This window comes from Oryzias latipes, chromosome 6 (assembly GCF_002234675.1).
Source record: "Oryzias latipes chromosome 6, ASM223467v1".
In the NCBI taxonomy this organism is placed as follows: domain Eukaryota; kingdom Metazoa; phylum Chordata; class Actinopteri; order Beloniformes; family Adrianichthyidae; genus Oryzias; species Oryzias latipes.
The window spans coordinates 14,393,897-14,410,769 of record NC_019864.2 but is presented as its reverse complement, the minus strand read 5'-3'; the positions used below and the strand labels follow the sequence as shown (position 1 = coordinate 14,410,769).

General features: G+C 37.9%; 1 protein-coding gene across 1 annotated transcript in view; it reads right to left on the bottom strand.

Moving 5' to 3' along the window:
* LOC101167285 (1-phosphatidylinositol 4,5-bisphosphate phosphodiesterase zeta-1) overlaps positions 1–16,873 on the bottom strand; it is a 17,305-nt gene extending 432 nt beyond the window's left edge. The window contains exons 1-11 of the mRNA XM_020703925.2: positions 16,747–16,873; positions 15,764–15,962; positions 13,097–13,298; positions 10,146–10,290; positions 9,853–10,005; positions 7,455–7,643; positions 6,392–6,548; positions 5,594–5,710; positions 4,084–4,256; positions 1,644–1,770; positions 146–295 (exon numbers count right to left, since the gene is read on the bottom strand). Of these exons, the coding sequence (XP_020559584.2) occupies positions 146–295; positions 1,644–1,770; positions 4,084–4,256; positions 5,594–5,710; positions 6,392–6,548; positions 7,455–7,643; positions 9,853–10,005; positions 10,146–10,290; positions 13,097–13,298; positions 15,764–15,962; positions 16,747–16,755 (1,621 nt within the window). The 5' untranslated portion in view covers positions 16,756–16,873. The remainder of the gene's footprint in view (positions 1–145; positions 296–1,643; positions 1,771–4,083; positions 4,257–5,593; positions 5,711–6,391; positions 6,549–7,454; positions 7,644–9,852; positions 10,006–10,145; positions 10,291–13,096; positions 13,299–15,763; positions 15,963–16,746) is intronic.

Below are 16,873 nucleotides of genomic sequence, written 5' to 3'. Positions count from 1 at the left end.
CAGAAAATATCGTTTTCTATGTCAAACAGCAGAAGAAGAAGTAACCTTCTGTTATGCTGACACTGTGAGTGGTTAGGGAAATTCAATGATGGTTCCACAGTGTTGTGTGATGAAATGTGACACCTCGTGCTGCCCTGTGGCTCACCTTTCATCATGCTGGTGAAGGGCAGCGTGTACTGGCCCACAAACTCGCTGCTAAGGAGGCCGGTCTGATCTCGGACACAGAAGCGGATGAGGCAGAGCTCAGGAACGCTAATGATGAAATTCATGTCACTGTCCCAGTGAGGACTCAGAGCTGTAACGGGAGTCGGAGGGTTTGCAAAATGTTAGACAAGTGTTTATCCAGGAAAATGTACACCAACCTGTTCCTTAAATTATTAACATAGTCTCATGCCTGGCTCTAACAAACTGCCTGTTTTGATACCTTGCCTAGCTTTGAATGCTGTATAAGTTGAACATGGCGTCACAGAAATACCATTCTGCTGGGTTTTCAATTTTCTTATAGACTTTTGTCCAAAGATCCCAATTTGTTGAAAGGTGAGTCCAAGAGCTTCCTCCAGATTCTCAACAAGGGCTAATTTTGGACTCTGAAGAGGCAAATCTCTGTAAAAAAATCATATTTTATGTCCCCTGATCCTCCCTTCCCTAATTTGAAGCTGATGTGCCCTGGCACTTTCATCTTGGAATACGGCTAAGCTATTAAGGAAGAAAATCCGCATCTATTGATGGAAGAACCTGGTTAGAATATGATGGTGGCCTCATGATTTCAGTTTTACAGATAAAACATGATGAACACCTTTTTTGATAACTTTTCATCTGGATTTTTTTATCTTTTAGATGAGTTTACTAATACTTAAAATTCTGCTTGAAAAAATTAAGAAACGTTTTGCCGTTCAGTTCTATTTGTGCAAAGATTGGAATGACGACTGAGGCCTGATATGTTTTAATAGCTGGAGGGTTTAGAAGATGTACTGTTACTTTGAGTAAACCGTTTACATACCAAATTCTGATTATCTGTAGGCTATAAACACAAATTCAAATTAAAAAGTTTTCAAATCTGTAAACACCTAAAATCTTCAGCTGCAAACATAAACCATATTTTGTTTTAAAACCAAAGAGTTTTCGGTCTGATCCGTGACCACATACGTTGTTTGGAACCTTGTAAGTTGGTATGTGACAGTGTGGTAAAATGTGCCAAAGATGCATGTCCACACATAAAAACTAACCCAAAAATACTTTATTAGTTCTTTACAACATGCCTCTCTTTGTTCTCATTATTATCAAAGTGTTATAAAATACATCTTTAACTGATCTGAGATTAAAAAAACAAATTCTGAGTGATTGTGTACTGCTCTTTCCAAAAAGTCTCTTTATCGCATTGTTTAAGTAGTGCATTAGTTTAGACGTAAAAATCTAAATGTGATAGAATTTTATTTTCATTCGTCTGAACTTTAATATACATTTAAATAAAGGAAACTTCAGGAAAAAGTTACTTTTATGTGTGTCCATGTAACTGACTGAAGTTATTAATTAAAAAATGTTTATAAAATGGCAGACAATCTTTCTTATTAAATGAATCTGATGCAGAAATCACATGTTTTGCCAAGGTTAACCCAATGGCTCATTTTAACTGTGGCACTCACAGTTGTTTTTGACAGTCTGGGTGTTTTTCTTGCGGGAGTCTGACGGTATCCCATGAATCTCCACTCTCACAAAGGGGTCCAGGCCTTTATTGCTCCTACTGACAGGAAGGTTGGATCCACTGATAACCTGATGGCACACAAATGCAAAATAGAGAGGTCTGGAAATGTGTAGAACAGAAGTGATGGGGCTGTAATTACAGCACTCTGGAGAAAAGCAGACTTATCTGCAGTCTTCTCACACCATGGGCTCCCCTTCACTGGCCTTGATCAAAGACAAACCTGCATGCACTTACCTCGACATGCCCCACTTGCCACTGATGAGGGTTTATAGTGTCCAGCCTGAAATTACAGTCATTTTTTCCTTTCCCAAAGTCGAGCCATAAAACACTTGTGGTCTTTTCTTGTTTGTCAATGGCAATTTAGAATTTAAGTCAGGCAAAGCTCTTTGCAAAGGCTGCTGGTGACAGTTTTAATCCAAATTTACATGAAAACAAGCAATGCCTTGTGGTAAACACACAAAATGCATGTTATAGTATTTAACCAGCACATTCAAACCATTTAATCAAATCAAAAATAACTGAGATGCTGAAGAAACAGAAAACTGGCCCATGTGAGGCAAATAAGCAACATAATTAAAAAAACAGGTCTGTTTACCCGTAGCCAAAAATACTACAGGTCAAGTTTATTTGTTCATTTAAACTTGAGTATTAGTAGAAGTAAAGCAAGTATACTGTACACTGTGTACATGTAGTGTAGGAAGTAAATTAATGGAATACTTCTTGAGACTAAATAGGAACATTTTAGGTTTAAAATTCACAGATGGAATATAAAAAGTAAACTTTTAGTATACTCCCTCACTTTTAGTATAAACTAAGTAAAGTTGTAGTACACTAAAATTGATTACTTTTTACTAAGGGTAGCTCCCTGGCATTAACACTAAATTGAAAAAGATATATTTACAAAAAAAAAACATTTACAAAAACAGGAGTGACAATAGCATTGAGTTTGATAAGTTGATCTAAATTATAGCAGTGCACAAAAAAGAAGTAAAGGTACTTTATTGTGAAGCAGCATATAGTGACAACAGCTAAGGTTTATTAGTTTAAAATGAAATTAATTAGTTGCCTTGTTTTGTCAGAAAATTTATGAAAAGCATTTAAGAAAAGAATAAGATTGAAGGCATGTTTTTTTGTTTTTGTTTTTTTTCAAAGTTTGGAACACCATATAGGGAAAACCGATTAAAACAGCTCATCCTAAAGATGTCGTTATTATATTTGACTGTTATTTTTATTGTTCACACAATTTACAGTCAAACATGTCACTAAAACCCCAATGTTTTGAAGGTTTTTGGTTTTATTTGGTGTTAGGCTTAAAGGGTCAACTTTCAGTTCTGGTATATGTGAGTGGATACAAACTGTGTAATTAAGAGATAGTTGTGCGGAAAATTGCAGAACAAGTTTCAAAAACTCAAAGCTTTTGAAACACAATTCTCAAGACAGCTTTATTACAGCCATAACATCTTCTATTTTAGTCCCCTTTCTATGCTTTTCAGTTTCATAGATAACTGTTGTTAGTTTGGCTGATCTGTATTTTTCAGGCTGTTTCCCGCTGGCACTACTTTCATAGATCAGCAGCATCTCTTTATAACTCACAGATAAAAAAAAAACCCTCACATTTCCATATCATATTTTGCATAAATAGAGCTGGTTTGACGCAAAACAGTGTTTGTGAGAGACATTGTCTTGCAGTCAATGGATCAGTAAACTCTCAGAAAAGCTTCAGCCCTCTGTGTGTGGGATGAGGGGCCAGGGCTCCACACAAAGCAGGAGATCCGGTCACTCTGGGATGAAGCAACAGCTTAAGCAGGATATTTAACCACAGCTCAGAGCTGAAACTACTTCTTTCAGAAGAGTAAATTTTTTTATGTGATCATACAAGACATTATACAAAAAAAAACTGGCCCCTGTAAATGACTAACAAGAGTAACTTTAATTCAATAATCTTGTTCTTCACAGCTTCTCAGCTTTGTTTGGCATTAGCAATGAAGCTCATGGTTAGCTTCTGAAGGTGCCTCCATAAACCTAAGATGCTTAAAATAATTGTATAGGATGATTTATTAATTGGACTTAGGCTCTGATTACATTAGATCTCCAGAGTGATTCTTTTCCCTATCATTTCAGAGTGAGATAATCTAATTAAGCAGACACTCTCTGGGAGTTTTGCATCATTGTTGGTTCACTGCATCTGGCAAGAGAGCTTTTATCTGGAGGCAAAGAATGAGCTCTGCTGAGCAGCGCCCTAGTTTGTGAGCCATAGACACACATACAAGCTTCAAAATAAAAGCAAAAGAAAGAAAAAACACTCCCACTGATAGTCCTGTAACATTACACCTTAATCCATGAAGCCAACATAAAGGGATTATTCTCGATTGTGAGAGTACCTTAAGCAGCAGGTGTGTGGGTTTGAGGCGGTGCCGGCTGCAGATGGGATCAAAGCTCCTATCACTGGGTAGTAGCACCGCTGGCTTCAGGACGTATCCGCAGCCCCCGTTGTCTTGGAAACGGCCGTCATTAAGGTCCATAGGCAAACCCAGAGATTGAAAATTGAGAGCCACTGCAAAACATGGTGAGATAATCTCAGCAACAATGACAATGAACATAACAGAGGGACAAAAACGGAGCGGCTCGAGATTATCCCTGCATTCCTACTCTAAAGCTCCTTTTTATTTTTATTTTTTCATTTTTCAAGATAGAGCTAAATAATACAGCAACTTGATTCTGCAACAAAGGCTGCCCCACAGGAAAACCTCTTTAAAGCAAGTCCACTGCGATTCACCGTGCCTTCAGTGGTCACACATTTGACACACACGAGTAAACTGCTGGATGAAGAGTGAGGCAGATGTGTTCCTGCAAGCGGATTTCCATTGTCCCTCTCTCTAACTGGTGAGTCTGTAATAAACACGATGAATATTGCAAAGAGAAATGTGTTGTTCTGAAGCAACGTGTTTACTGCCTGATCTTCTAGCCTGCTCTGCGCCCCTCATCTAACTGCAGCTGATCCATTTAAGCCTCTGCTTTGTTCCGCAGTCTCCCACAACGGTGCAATGCACAGATCCCCAGCTGCACAGCAGCCCCCACAGTGTGTACACAGTCTGCTCAGCGGGGCTGCCCTTCACAGACAGCGACTGACTGACTGACTGAGTAATAAAGATGGATAAAGAGGATGTGTAAAGGCAGACAGACGGATGCGGAAGAGGTAAATTACATCATTCATAGTCTATGAGTGTGGGATGGGATGATTTTTATCAATGCATAATCAAGATCATAACAAAAAAGGTACTTCTACCGTCAACGCATTTACGCTGATCGCGTAAATGGTTAAAAAGTTACAGAAGGTGAAAGAGCATCAACAATGGCGCTACAGCTCCAATGTTAATCTAACATAAGGAGATCCAATCTTACCATTTCAGCAACCCTTCGGACCCTGATTAATTAATTTGATTTGTGTGTCTAAAAGTCCTGAATTTACGTTTCCTGTGCCGGCACAACAGTTGTAAAGGATCGTTTTAATGTATTCTGGCATCTAACATACTGATTTTAGGGGTTTTAATATTGACTAAGCTAGAAGCACACATAGATTTTTTTTATCTCTCCCTTTTAAGATGACACTATTGATCTGATGAATATGTCCTGTAGATTGTTTTTAGTGATCTTTGTTATTGATCATGTAAATCCTAGTAAATTGTTAGTATTGATTTAACAATTAAAATTTTGTTGGATCTTTGAGAGTTTCCACTTTTGTGCCAAATGCACAGCACACTAGATAAATGTGCAGTTCAAATGGAAGGGAGTTAAAACATTTAACAAAGCATGTGAACATTTGGATGGGTTAATTCTTACATCTTGTTTCAGTTTTGAGGTTATTCTCTATTTTGGATGGTCCAGACTCACCGAGCTGTGAGCCAACGTTCCAGAACTCCTGGGGGTTGTAGTTGGAGGAGGACATCCTGGAGCCTGCTGGGTAAATCCTGGTGAGGAACCTCTGGTTATGCTGAACAAAATTCAGTCCTGAGTGGGAGGATGGATGCACAACATAGCAGCAGTTAGGAATGTATTTTACTGTGATGTGTTTTAGGATTCTATACTGCACGTTTAGATCTATTTGACAACATCGCAGAATAGTGATTAACAAATCTATAATAGTTCATACTTAATATTTGTTCATTTAAACATGAAAAAAAAGATGCTTCACGTTTTAACTTTATGATGTGTCGACAAAGGATTTCCAAAATGGTTTCCGAGCACCAGGACTGGATTTAGCAATACAACCTCACATCTTGAGCATAGATTGATAAAGATAAATTTCTGCAATGCCAGTCTGCCTACTCATAATGTCTATCCAGTGTCAATCTGTCAAAAGGAAGAGGTGTCATTTTGCTGCATCACTCCGTTTCTCAGGTAAATCTCTAGTCTTCGGGATGATGACAGTTCTACAGATCATTCATCCGCCGGAGCCTCACTGGGCTCTTAACTGTGAGACACACTTCAGAGATAGTGCAATTGTGTCTCTAAAGTGTTCCCCTCGTGTCATATGCGTGTCATATTTCATCTGCTTTCACTGTTAAACAAGTTTACAGCTGAAAACAACAGCACAAAATGCCTGTTGGGAAGCTATATCAAGTGGATCTGCTGGGATCACCAACATGACAATGGAGATTTGGCTGGAAAATCATCCTGAGCTTATTTTACCTGAGCCGCTGGCCAGTTTGCGAGCCTTCTTTTCTGCCATTGATGTGTTTTCAAAGTAGCTCTGATGATCCCTGGAGTGACTGAAGCCGATGAACTTGACGGATCTCGTGTATATCACCAGGTCAGACAAAGCCTCGGCTATCACCACCTTCTTCTCCTTATTCAGGTCAAAGAGGACAAACCGAAAGCCCGTCAGGAGCGAGACAACTAGATTTGGCAAGATGCAAACCCAGATAATACATTTTTTTTTGAATTAATATATATTTAATAGTGAAAATTAATAAAAGCTCACAACAGGCTCGGAAAAGCGCGTTCAAGCGACCACTTTCAATGTAAAGTATATGTAAATGCATGCATGTGTGTCTTTTGTGCTTTGGCGTTCCAAAACTCTTACTTTCACGCACGGCTGTGCAAGTTTTTAAGCCTTTTTTTGGGCTCTGTGTACAAAATGCATGAGCATTGAACCTGCGTTGAAAGTTGAACCAGTTGAACTTTGACCAATCAGGGACTTGGATTTTCTACTTATGTATGGGTAGTGTCTTTTTCAAAACAAGGAAATAATAACCGTTTGACAAGTGACCATGGAGGAGAAATTAATAATTGCGATTTGTGCCCACCGGAATTATGACACCAAGTCTTTCATATATCATATTAGAGCTGTGAAAGCAAAAGCCTGGAGCAATATTAGCGAGATTTGCACCGCTTCGACATTTCACACCAAGACTCTTCAAACTGTGAGTGCATGAGCTAGTATCGGGTAGCGACAGTTCTGTGTTCTTGAATGCACATTACATGCCCGGTGTGTACGTAAGCATACCAGTAACAGTTAAAATAGAAACCAATTCAAAACATGTACTGATAATTGATTTTAATTGATTTATCAATATTATTTATTTATTTATTTTAAACCTGTTGTACTATCTTTATTTTGATCAAGTAGTTTAAGGGACTTTTTACATAATAAGATCTAAATAATTTAAAAAAAGATCCTCTCCAAATTGTTTTTTCACCACTTTCCTGTGAGAAATCTTTCTTTTACGCTGACCTGAAAATCCTCACTTACTTCTTTCTTTGGCCCTGCCTTTCTGGGAGACCAGAACTTTGTTTTTGTTTGATGATCCTCATCGTCCTCCTCATCCTCCAGATCATCATAATCCTCCTCTCCCTCATCTGCACTCTCCTCTGTTGCCTGTTCTGTCTTAATCCTTGGCTTTTTCTTCTTATTCTTGATGAGAATCTTACACTTCAGGTCCTGACATTCCCACAAATAGCACAAAGATGTGTCACACATTTTCATCTGCGGAGCTGGTTTTGAATTCGCACACACAGAAAAAGCTAGGGCTTGGACAAAACAGCTATTCTATGATTTCCCACAAAGATGCTATTCTTCCACGAGTCACATCCATGTACATGAATAGCATTTGGAATGATAAGAACGAGGAAGAAAAAGAAGAGAAGCAGCAGCTTCTTCCTCTCTCGTTTCACTGCGTTGACTTCCAGCCTGTTTGTGTTCTAAATGCCTCTTAAAAGTGAAGTAGCAGCAACTTATTTACAGGAAAACCTCATTGGTGGGGGGGCAGCTCAGTGGTGAGCCTCGCCACAGGAAGTCAGATCTGTGTGCACAGGCATAATGCGCAAAAATAATTACAGAAAGGCCAAAGTAAACAACATTTTGAAACCCTACAGGATAAAAAATTGCAAGCCTTGTATCTTCACTTGGCACAGCTTCAATGCATGTTTTTGCTTTTTATCACTGTAACACAAAATTATACAGTTCACAGAGCTAAAATACGGGCTTTGCTTTTAGAGTTTTACCTCATTTTCACCATGAGCAATTACAATAAAATGGTGTAATTGTAGGCTAATTAGGAAAAGGTTGGTGTTTCTAATCTTACAATTACATTGGGTAATCACTGACTTTGGTAAACAGTCTTAAAACCTGTTAAAGAAACATGCAGTTTTTAATGTTGTTTGTCCACGTTTTTTCATGGTTTGGTTCAGAACGTGCGTGGATTTAAAAAGAATCAAACTGGTTAACGCAGCAAGAATCTCAAATCTTTTAGATGAAAACTGAAATGTGAGCTTTTCAGGGAGAAAAAATGATTTTTTTTTGGAATATGTGAACCCTGGGAAAAAAAAGAAAAAACCTTCATCCTTTTCTCCGTATTTAACAAGATGAGTAACTGAGTCAGTGTCTTTCATGGCTTCATGATGAGTTCAGACAGATCTACCACAGGCGATGTCGGAGCCCAAAGAGGGATTCTAAATGATTGTCTCATGTGCCTCAACATGCTTGAAGATTTTAAGATTCTTTTAATGGTTTATAAATGTTTTTATGGTCTTGGGCCTTCTTATTTAAATGATATTCTTTTAAAATATGAGCCCTCGCGGACTTTGAGGTCCTCCGGTGCTGGCCTCTTAGTTGTTCCCAAGGTGAGGACCAAAACTTATGGTGAGGCTTCGTTCTGCCATCACGGTCCTCGCCTGTGGAACGGCCTGCCGGAGAACCTCAGGGCCACAGAGACAGTAGAGGTTTTTAGGAAGAGGCTCAAGACCCACCTTTTTAATTTAGCTTTTAGTTGATTTTAACTGCTAATTTATTCTATTAGTTTTAGTATAGGCTATTTTATGTATTTATTTTAATTTTACGCATCTTATTTTCAATTTTATGTTTGTTTTTTTTTCTTTCTTTTTTATGTTTTTAATTTTAGCATCTTATGATTTTAGCCCCAGTGTTTCTTGAGGGGATCTTTTCCTCCAGGGATTTCCGGCTTGGTCAGCGGTTGTTGCTGCAGTTGTTGCCCTTGCTGGGGCGGCTGGGGTCTAATTTTACAACTTTTGGCTGTGAGGGGGACCCCGGTGTTGTCCCGGTCTGGGTGGGCACTGTGGCGATGTTCCGGTGGCCAGGCTGGCTCCTGGTATGAAAGGATTCCCAGATACTGTTTCCTCACAGCAGAGCCAAGCCTTACTTGTTTGTTTGTTTATTTATTTATTTATTCTTTTACAGTTACATAGTCATATTTCATTGTACGTGGGAGCCATGGGTCATGTGGTTTAATGGAGGGGAGTGGGAAGGGTGAAGGGTGGGTTGGGGTTTTTATTGTAATGTTGTGTGTTTACTGTTTTTAGTGTTAAAGCGCTTCGAGCTGCACAAAGTGCATGAAGCGCTATTTTATAAATAAAGTTTGATTTGATGATTTGATTTGATTTGAAGTGATGGGTACGTCTTATAATCGGCTGCATTGCATCACATTTTTGACCCTCTGAGAAAACCTTGAATCTATTTGACCCCATTTGTGTGTGTGTGTGGGGGCAACCTCTGAGAAAGACTGATGAGGGCTGTTCATGGTAACGAAAAAGTCTTGTTTTTGTTCATGTTTGCTCTGACAGCTGATGATAACATGTACATGCACTCTTCCATTGGCTCAACAAGCACAACACCACTCTGACATGAGCCTTACGTTTGGGCTTGGAAGCTCTCCACCGGCCAAGTGATCAAGAGGAGCTGTTAGCAGCATGTCACCCAGGATAGAGACGAGGTACTGAGCCATGACTTCCTGCTGCTGCTGGCTGCAGTGGTTTTCCAACGACAGAATCACTGGGTAAGGTGAAACCTGTTGCAAAAGAGGAAGAACAGAAAGTTAAAAAAAAAACTAGAATAAGTGAGCTTTTACGGCATGTCAGCCTAATGCATCCAAATCGGGAATGCTTGGAGCTACAGTGAGTTCAAATGCAACAAACTATTGGCTGTTACCTCAAAGGCGTGTTGTGCCACCGTGGTGATGACGTCTTTAAAAAGTATCTTGGTGGTCAGGGTGTAGCCATGGTAAACTATGGGCTCCATGTCCGGACCGTCCCAAGTGTCAATTTCCAAACAGCGACAGCCTTTCCTCAGAGCCCTGTTCCTCATATAAAGATGCACACACATCGCTGTCAGTAGCCACACTGATGCAAATCGAAAATGACACGGCTGCTTGTTAATTCAAATACAGTTGCACATTATTCCGTCATCAACTGCTTAAAGAATCCCACTTAACCATTCAAATCTGCAGTTTAGGGAGCTTACAGCAGCTTCTGTTCATGAGTGTTAGTAAAGTGGTGAGACATATTCAGATAAATTCAAGTTTGTTCCTCTTTTCTTTTTTTTCTTTTAAAGCAGTGCAGTGGACCAGTTGTTGCATGAATATTGCACAATGTGTTATCATTGTGGGCTCTCCACCAGAAACGTTCAGCCTGCCCTTCACCCTTCTTGGCTCTATAAAGTCCCAAAATAAATGTAAGAAAAAAAAATAATAATAAATTAAAAAAAGAGTGGTGCACACAAGAGGATATTTAACCAAGGCCAAAATAAACATAAAAAAGATATTCAAATTTAGACTCGTGTTTTAATAGAACTTGTGTTTTTTACATGCCTAAAGGACAAGTTTACTTTTTTTAGAATAAAAAAAAGCTTGTTTTAAACAAAAATAATTAGATAATCATATATTACTGTACTTGTGAATGGTACTAAACATTGTTTACTGTAAACCTTTGTTTTAATGCAGAGGTTTTCTTCACCAAATATCCTCTTTATTCTTGCATGGAGCAGGCAAACTTTGTCAAACTCAAAATTTAAATCAACAATCTATACATCTGTGATACCTTATAAAACAAAAAAAGGAAAAAATACACATGCTTTGCATGCTGACTTTGATCAAACTTTTTTTTCTTCTTTTTTTCAAAAAAGAAACTCTAATTGTTGAGTTTCTGTTCCATAAGAAAAGGAATTCAGGTTGTCTTAGACTCAGGGGACGACAGATTATTAAATACTATAGTAGCACTTTAAAATAGTTACTATGCAATTATTACTGATGATAATAAATACACATTTTACTTAATAAATCTGTTTTGCAACATTTATTTTAATGTTGTCGCATTCACCTGCCATAATACGGCTGTTAAAAAGGCATCTTTTTTGTTTTCAAAAATTAAACATTAATCTTTACTTCTATATCTTCTGTACTGGAACTGAGTTTCTCCTTGTTGGGATTAATAAAGTTTTCATTCATTCATTCATTCATTATTGCACCAAACCAGATCATAACCATTAAAAGAATTGCAAAAGAAAGAAAAAGAAACTGGTTCAGCTTTTACACTTTTCCAGGCAACTACATCAGTCTTGCCCTGACAGTTTTTTTTTGTTTTTGCCCTGGGGAGTCGTGCAAACATTAGCGCTGAGCCCTGTTTTAACTTGAATCAACTTCTTTAATGTGTTAGAAATGAATGGTAAAAGAGACAGATCTCAATTAAAAGCTGTAATAATGTTCCTGCTAACAGATACTTAATCATAAGTAGTTAAAGACTGAATAGTACTCACAAAGGGGAAATATCTGATTTTGAAAGCAGCATACAAGATACATTCTTGTGTCAATATACATTCATGCATTTAAATGCACATGTAAATTTAAAATGTGTTGAAAGGAAACTGTATCCTGCATCTATCTTCATTCATTGTTAGATCCAAACACAGGCCTAAAAAACCGCTACTGAAACCCAGAAAATTATTTAAATAAAAAAATAAGTTTATAAATTCCAGGAATAATAGGATAGATGGAAATAAAAATTTAAAATGTCCTTAAAATAGACTGTAATATGTTTATATTTGCTTTAAAATCAGTCATTTCAACATAAGAGGCAATGGAAAACTGCAGTCCTCTGCAAACTTCAGTGGTCTTTGGTGAAAGCGCAACATTTGGTCGCTTACTGGGTTTGTGTCAAATTCAGAACCAAAAATTGGGAATCAGAGTATTTCAAACTGAAAAAAGCCAAAACTTGAGGAATTAATCAAACAAAAAGAGCCAGAAACAACTCAAACACCAGGAAAAACTGGTTTAGGAATCATAGGCTAATCAACACATAAAATGAGAATAGTAGTAGAGAAAAATTTCTATTTTATCTTCATGCCCTGTTACTTATATTAGTATTTGCAGAATATTAATATGTTTTAATGTTTAAAGACATATAACATAATTGGTTGAAAAAATACGCCTATTAAAAGATACATTTCGGCTGAATTAACTCAGTCTTTTGGTTATTTAATTCTTTTTTTCCTCAGCATACAGACTTTATTGTCAGAGTAAAGCTGAGCTTTCAGCCGGATTGGTTTTGAGGGCTTCCCTCTGCTAGCTGACCAGAGCATTCAGCACCTTCATTGGATCCATAAATACTGAACTTCTGCTGCCATCAGCTTTTTTTGTAATCACAGCCATTGTCCCACAAAGGCACCACAGCAGTTTTGCTGTCTGCCTCAGCACATGAGCCGGTCAGTCAAATGAAAGCATTCAGCATCCCGATGATGAACGTGCATGTCTGTGGAGACAAGGCAGCTTTGTGCTACACAACAAACTCAATTTAAGCCAAATGCTTTACCCAATTGGTTTTATGGCGTGTTTATGTTTTTCACACGAACAGCAGATGGATGGATTACACAGGATTAGAATATTCTTGCTAATTTGCGGGAAGAATTTATCTGAATGTTCTTTTTGTGAGCTTTGAGGCTTTCTAAATGATTTGATTCTAATCTGTTCCACATTAATATCAAGGAGGCATTTGACTGGCATGCTAATGAGCCAAATCCACAACCAGAATCACAACATCCTCACAAAGTTGAACTATTCACACCTTTGGCACATCGTTTTGTCTAGTAAAGGCAAAGCCCGTTCCTACCAAACGTAGGCATCGAGGTGACTCTTTCCTATGAGCTGATCTCCAGTCAGGTAGGTGTTGTGTGATGAGGAGATGAAGTAACTGGTGAGAGGCTGGTCCATGTCTTGATACACAGATGTGTGAGCTTGGTTGAACACACAGCAGACTTTGGACTCCATGTATCTGAGGAAGCCTTCAAATGTCATGGATCTGTTTTCTCTGGCTGGAAGAGGAGGAAACAGGAAACGCACAACTGAAACTGACCGTTAACTATGAGGGAAATATTACTCAATAGGGCTCCTACAGCTCGCTTACAAAATGAAGTTTTAGCTGTATTAAATGGAACAGTGCACCTAAGAGTGTGATCTAACTGTGGCTCTGAATGTGGATTATCTAAATTGTGAACATTGACACTTTATGAGAACTGAACTGAGTGACTCCTCCTCCCACCTCCCTAGTTACTTTCAAACAGGAAGTTTGGAAAACAGCAAAAATAACCACTGGCTCCATGAAGCCAAAATCCCATAGACTTCATTTTATTTGTCAGAACAACCCTTCTGTCTATGCTACCTTTTTTTTAACATGTTCTTGCTAATTTTACATTTTTTTAATTTTTTTTTCTATAGTGCAAGTTATTCAAGTTATATGAACTGGCCAATCAGATGCCTCAATTGCATGTGGTCTCACGTCTAACGGTTGAAACATTTGATTGACAGATTCTCCCAAGTTCGCTTTCAAATGGTAGGGGTGTGGTTTTTCAACAAACTCACTCCTGGTTGGTGAGAGGTTGCCATAGAAATGTTGACTCAGAAATTTGACTCAGACTAAATTACTTACATCGTCGGACTCCAACAAGGTGATGTCCGTATTACAAAAAGGTGGCAACTGAAATGACTTCATTTGGTTAGAGCCAGAAGAAAGTCATTTCTTACGGGTGACATCACACTCACCTGGTCCAGTTCTCATACACAGGCAGTGATTGTAAATCATGCTTTGGAAACCATAAATCTTCAGTTTTACACAGCTTTTCCCCTGGATTTAGCGACATTGACGTGTTTGAGGTTTAGGTTTGAGTGTAGTGAGGTTTTGCAGAGGGCTGCACACTGCTTTCGTCTCTAAAGAGCCCAGTATGACATGAACACGAATTAAAGCTACTGCATTTTTTATCGTAAACAAATTTTTTTGTGGTTTAAACATTAACGTCTGAAACGTTTTATTGTATTTAACATCACATAACTTTATAAACACATTTTGATACTTTCTACTTCACTTCAGCCCTTTACTGTTTATTTTTTGTTGATACAATTTGGGGTATTGAGAAAAGGTTTTCTCTCTTTAATAATCACATGATAGCAACATCTCAAACTTTTACCCAAGGCAAACTATTCAACTGCTTCCGTCTTTATACTTTTCAGGTCTTTTTTTTTTAATCATAATTACCCATTCCAATGAAAATTTTGTTTTTGGTGTTTTTAATCTGTTCTTGTGGCCTTTTTTCCGATAGTGGAGGATTTATTTTTTAAATATTTATTTATATATATTTGGCTATATAAATGTATATAAAAAATTGCTCAAACAGCCTTTCTGGGTATTTCTCTATTCAATTTGTCATGAATTAGGAGCAGACGAAAAACTGACATTTGCAATAGATTGTATTTGTGATGTAAAAAATACACTGGGCCAGCCACACGCTCCCTGCTCCGCTCCGTTCTGAAACATCCACTTATAGATAAATAGATCCATGTATGTCCTTGTTTTCCTCATCTGAGCTGGCTTGTGGCTCAAAACTGTACGGCTCCAATATTATTTGAAATTATTTGAAATTTTTGTTGCAACGGTAATGTTTAGGTGGGGTTGCAAGAGTTCTTAAGGTGGCAGGAGAGCATGTAAACAGAGTGCTCTCAGTAACAGGAAGAAAACGGGGGGCGGGGCTGCTCCATGCCAACTGTCTTGCCAACAACTGAAGCCCATTGAGATGATTATTGTTGTAATATTGGGCTATGTAAATAAAATTGAATTGAATTAAATTGAACAACTTAGTGGTGAATTTCTGAGGAACTGCCACTCAGCAGAAAGTGTCATAGAAAACAAAAGCTCCTTTTGTATTTTGGCTAAAAACAAATATCGCATAACACATCATGATCAAAAGACCACTAAGAAGGCTTTTAAAATATCTCAAAAAATGATCGGAGTTGATCATTGAGTCTTAAAAAAGCAAATTTACAGAAATGCTGTTGGACTAAACTTGTGTTCCCTTTTGGTGCTTCCATTAGAACGTAATTGAGCCATTTTTATGTCTACAATGTTTTCAAATTTAGAATAGATTGTATACATATTATGGCCAATACAATCTTAAAACAGCAATCAAATCTTGAAACTTGATGCAAATTGTTGCATACTTTGTTTACACATTATGTCCGTAAAAAAAAATAAACCTGGTATAAACATGTTGTTTTGAGCAGCAGTCATTACTCATCTTCATCCCTGCTACATTTTTTTTTTTTGCACATTTAGAAAACAGTCAGATAAATCACAGATTATTTTCACAAACTTTGTTGTTGAAGCTAGTCAGGCCTTACAGTTTTTATGCTAACTAATCAGTAAGCAGTTTATGTTAAATTTAAAGTCTCAACTCTTATAGATTGAAGTCATTTTTAAGGCTGGTGATGTGGTGCTCTCTCTGCTCACCCGTCTCTTCGATCTCATATCTGTCAATCAGGCTCTCTGCAGTGTCTTCATCTGCGGTGAGCTCCATCTGCTCCTTGTGCAGAAATTTCAGGAGTGCAGAGGAAGGCAAAGAAGTCATGCCAGCAGAGTAGCATTGGTACAGCTGCTGGATCTCAGCTCTCCTGGTAGTGGGGGCTTTGCTTCTCTTCATTTTGACCAACTAAAAATAAAAAGACTTTCATTGTTAATACAGAAAACGTGTTGAAACATCAACTTGAACAGATTTAATTTTGTTTTCTTATCGAGACAAGCTTTAAAATATTTTTTTCAGATTTGAGGTTCAATTATTCTTTCAAAACATTTTTTGTAATTGATTATATTTGTCAATAGTAAATTAGTTAGATTTTGACTGTTTCCTCTTGTTTTCTAGAGGAAAAAAATTATTGAAATGTCAACTCAAAATGTATTTTCAGAGTGCTACAGATTCTCCTTCTCAGAATAAAAAAAGTTAAGACGTCTCGCCCTCCATTTCTTCATCCCTCCTCCTCCTCTCTTTCTTTCCTCCCACAGCCTGCATCTTTTTGGCTGTCTAGTGTCACCCCGTCTCTTCTTCCTGTCGTCTTTCTCACGCAGTAACACACACATTTCTGTGACTTTCTCTGATTTTTCATCCTTCTGTTTTACAGCCCTTCACAAAGTCAAGCATATGCCCTGATGCCATGTGTTGTTCTCTGAGCAAGCCACAGTGGGCCGATCTCTCATCTCATCTGTCCCCGCACTGTGAGCTTCCTTCATTAACTTTCCTCGCTATTGCATTAACTTTTATGCATCTGTTTGATTAATAACTTAACATGAACAGTCATCAATCATATATGAAGAGACCAAAAGGAAAAGCACTTATTTCACCGACAGTTATAGCTTGGATGCTGCTCCTTTAGGCCTAAGGTGTTTTTTTTTCTTAGACTTTCATGAAAACTTATTACAGAATGTAAACAACATCCTACCTCAGTCATGGATCTTCCCGAGTCTCTGCAGTGAAGTTATTTGTGGACCAAGGAGCAGAAAAATAAGAAGCGCTCAAACACAGAGACTTTCTCCTCCTGATTCTTTTAAAAGTATGCAAAGTTGTTG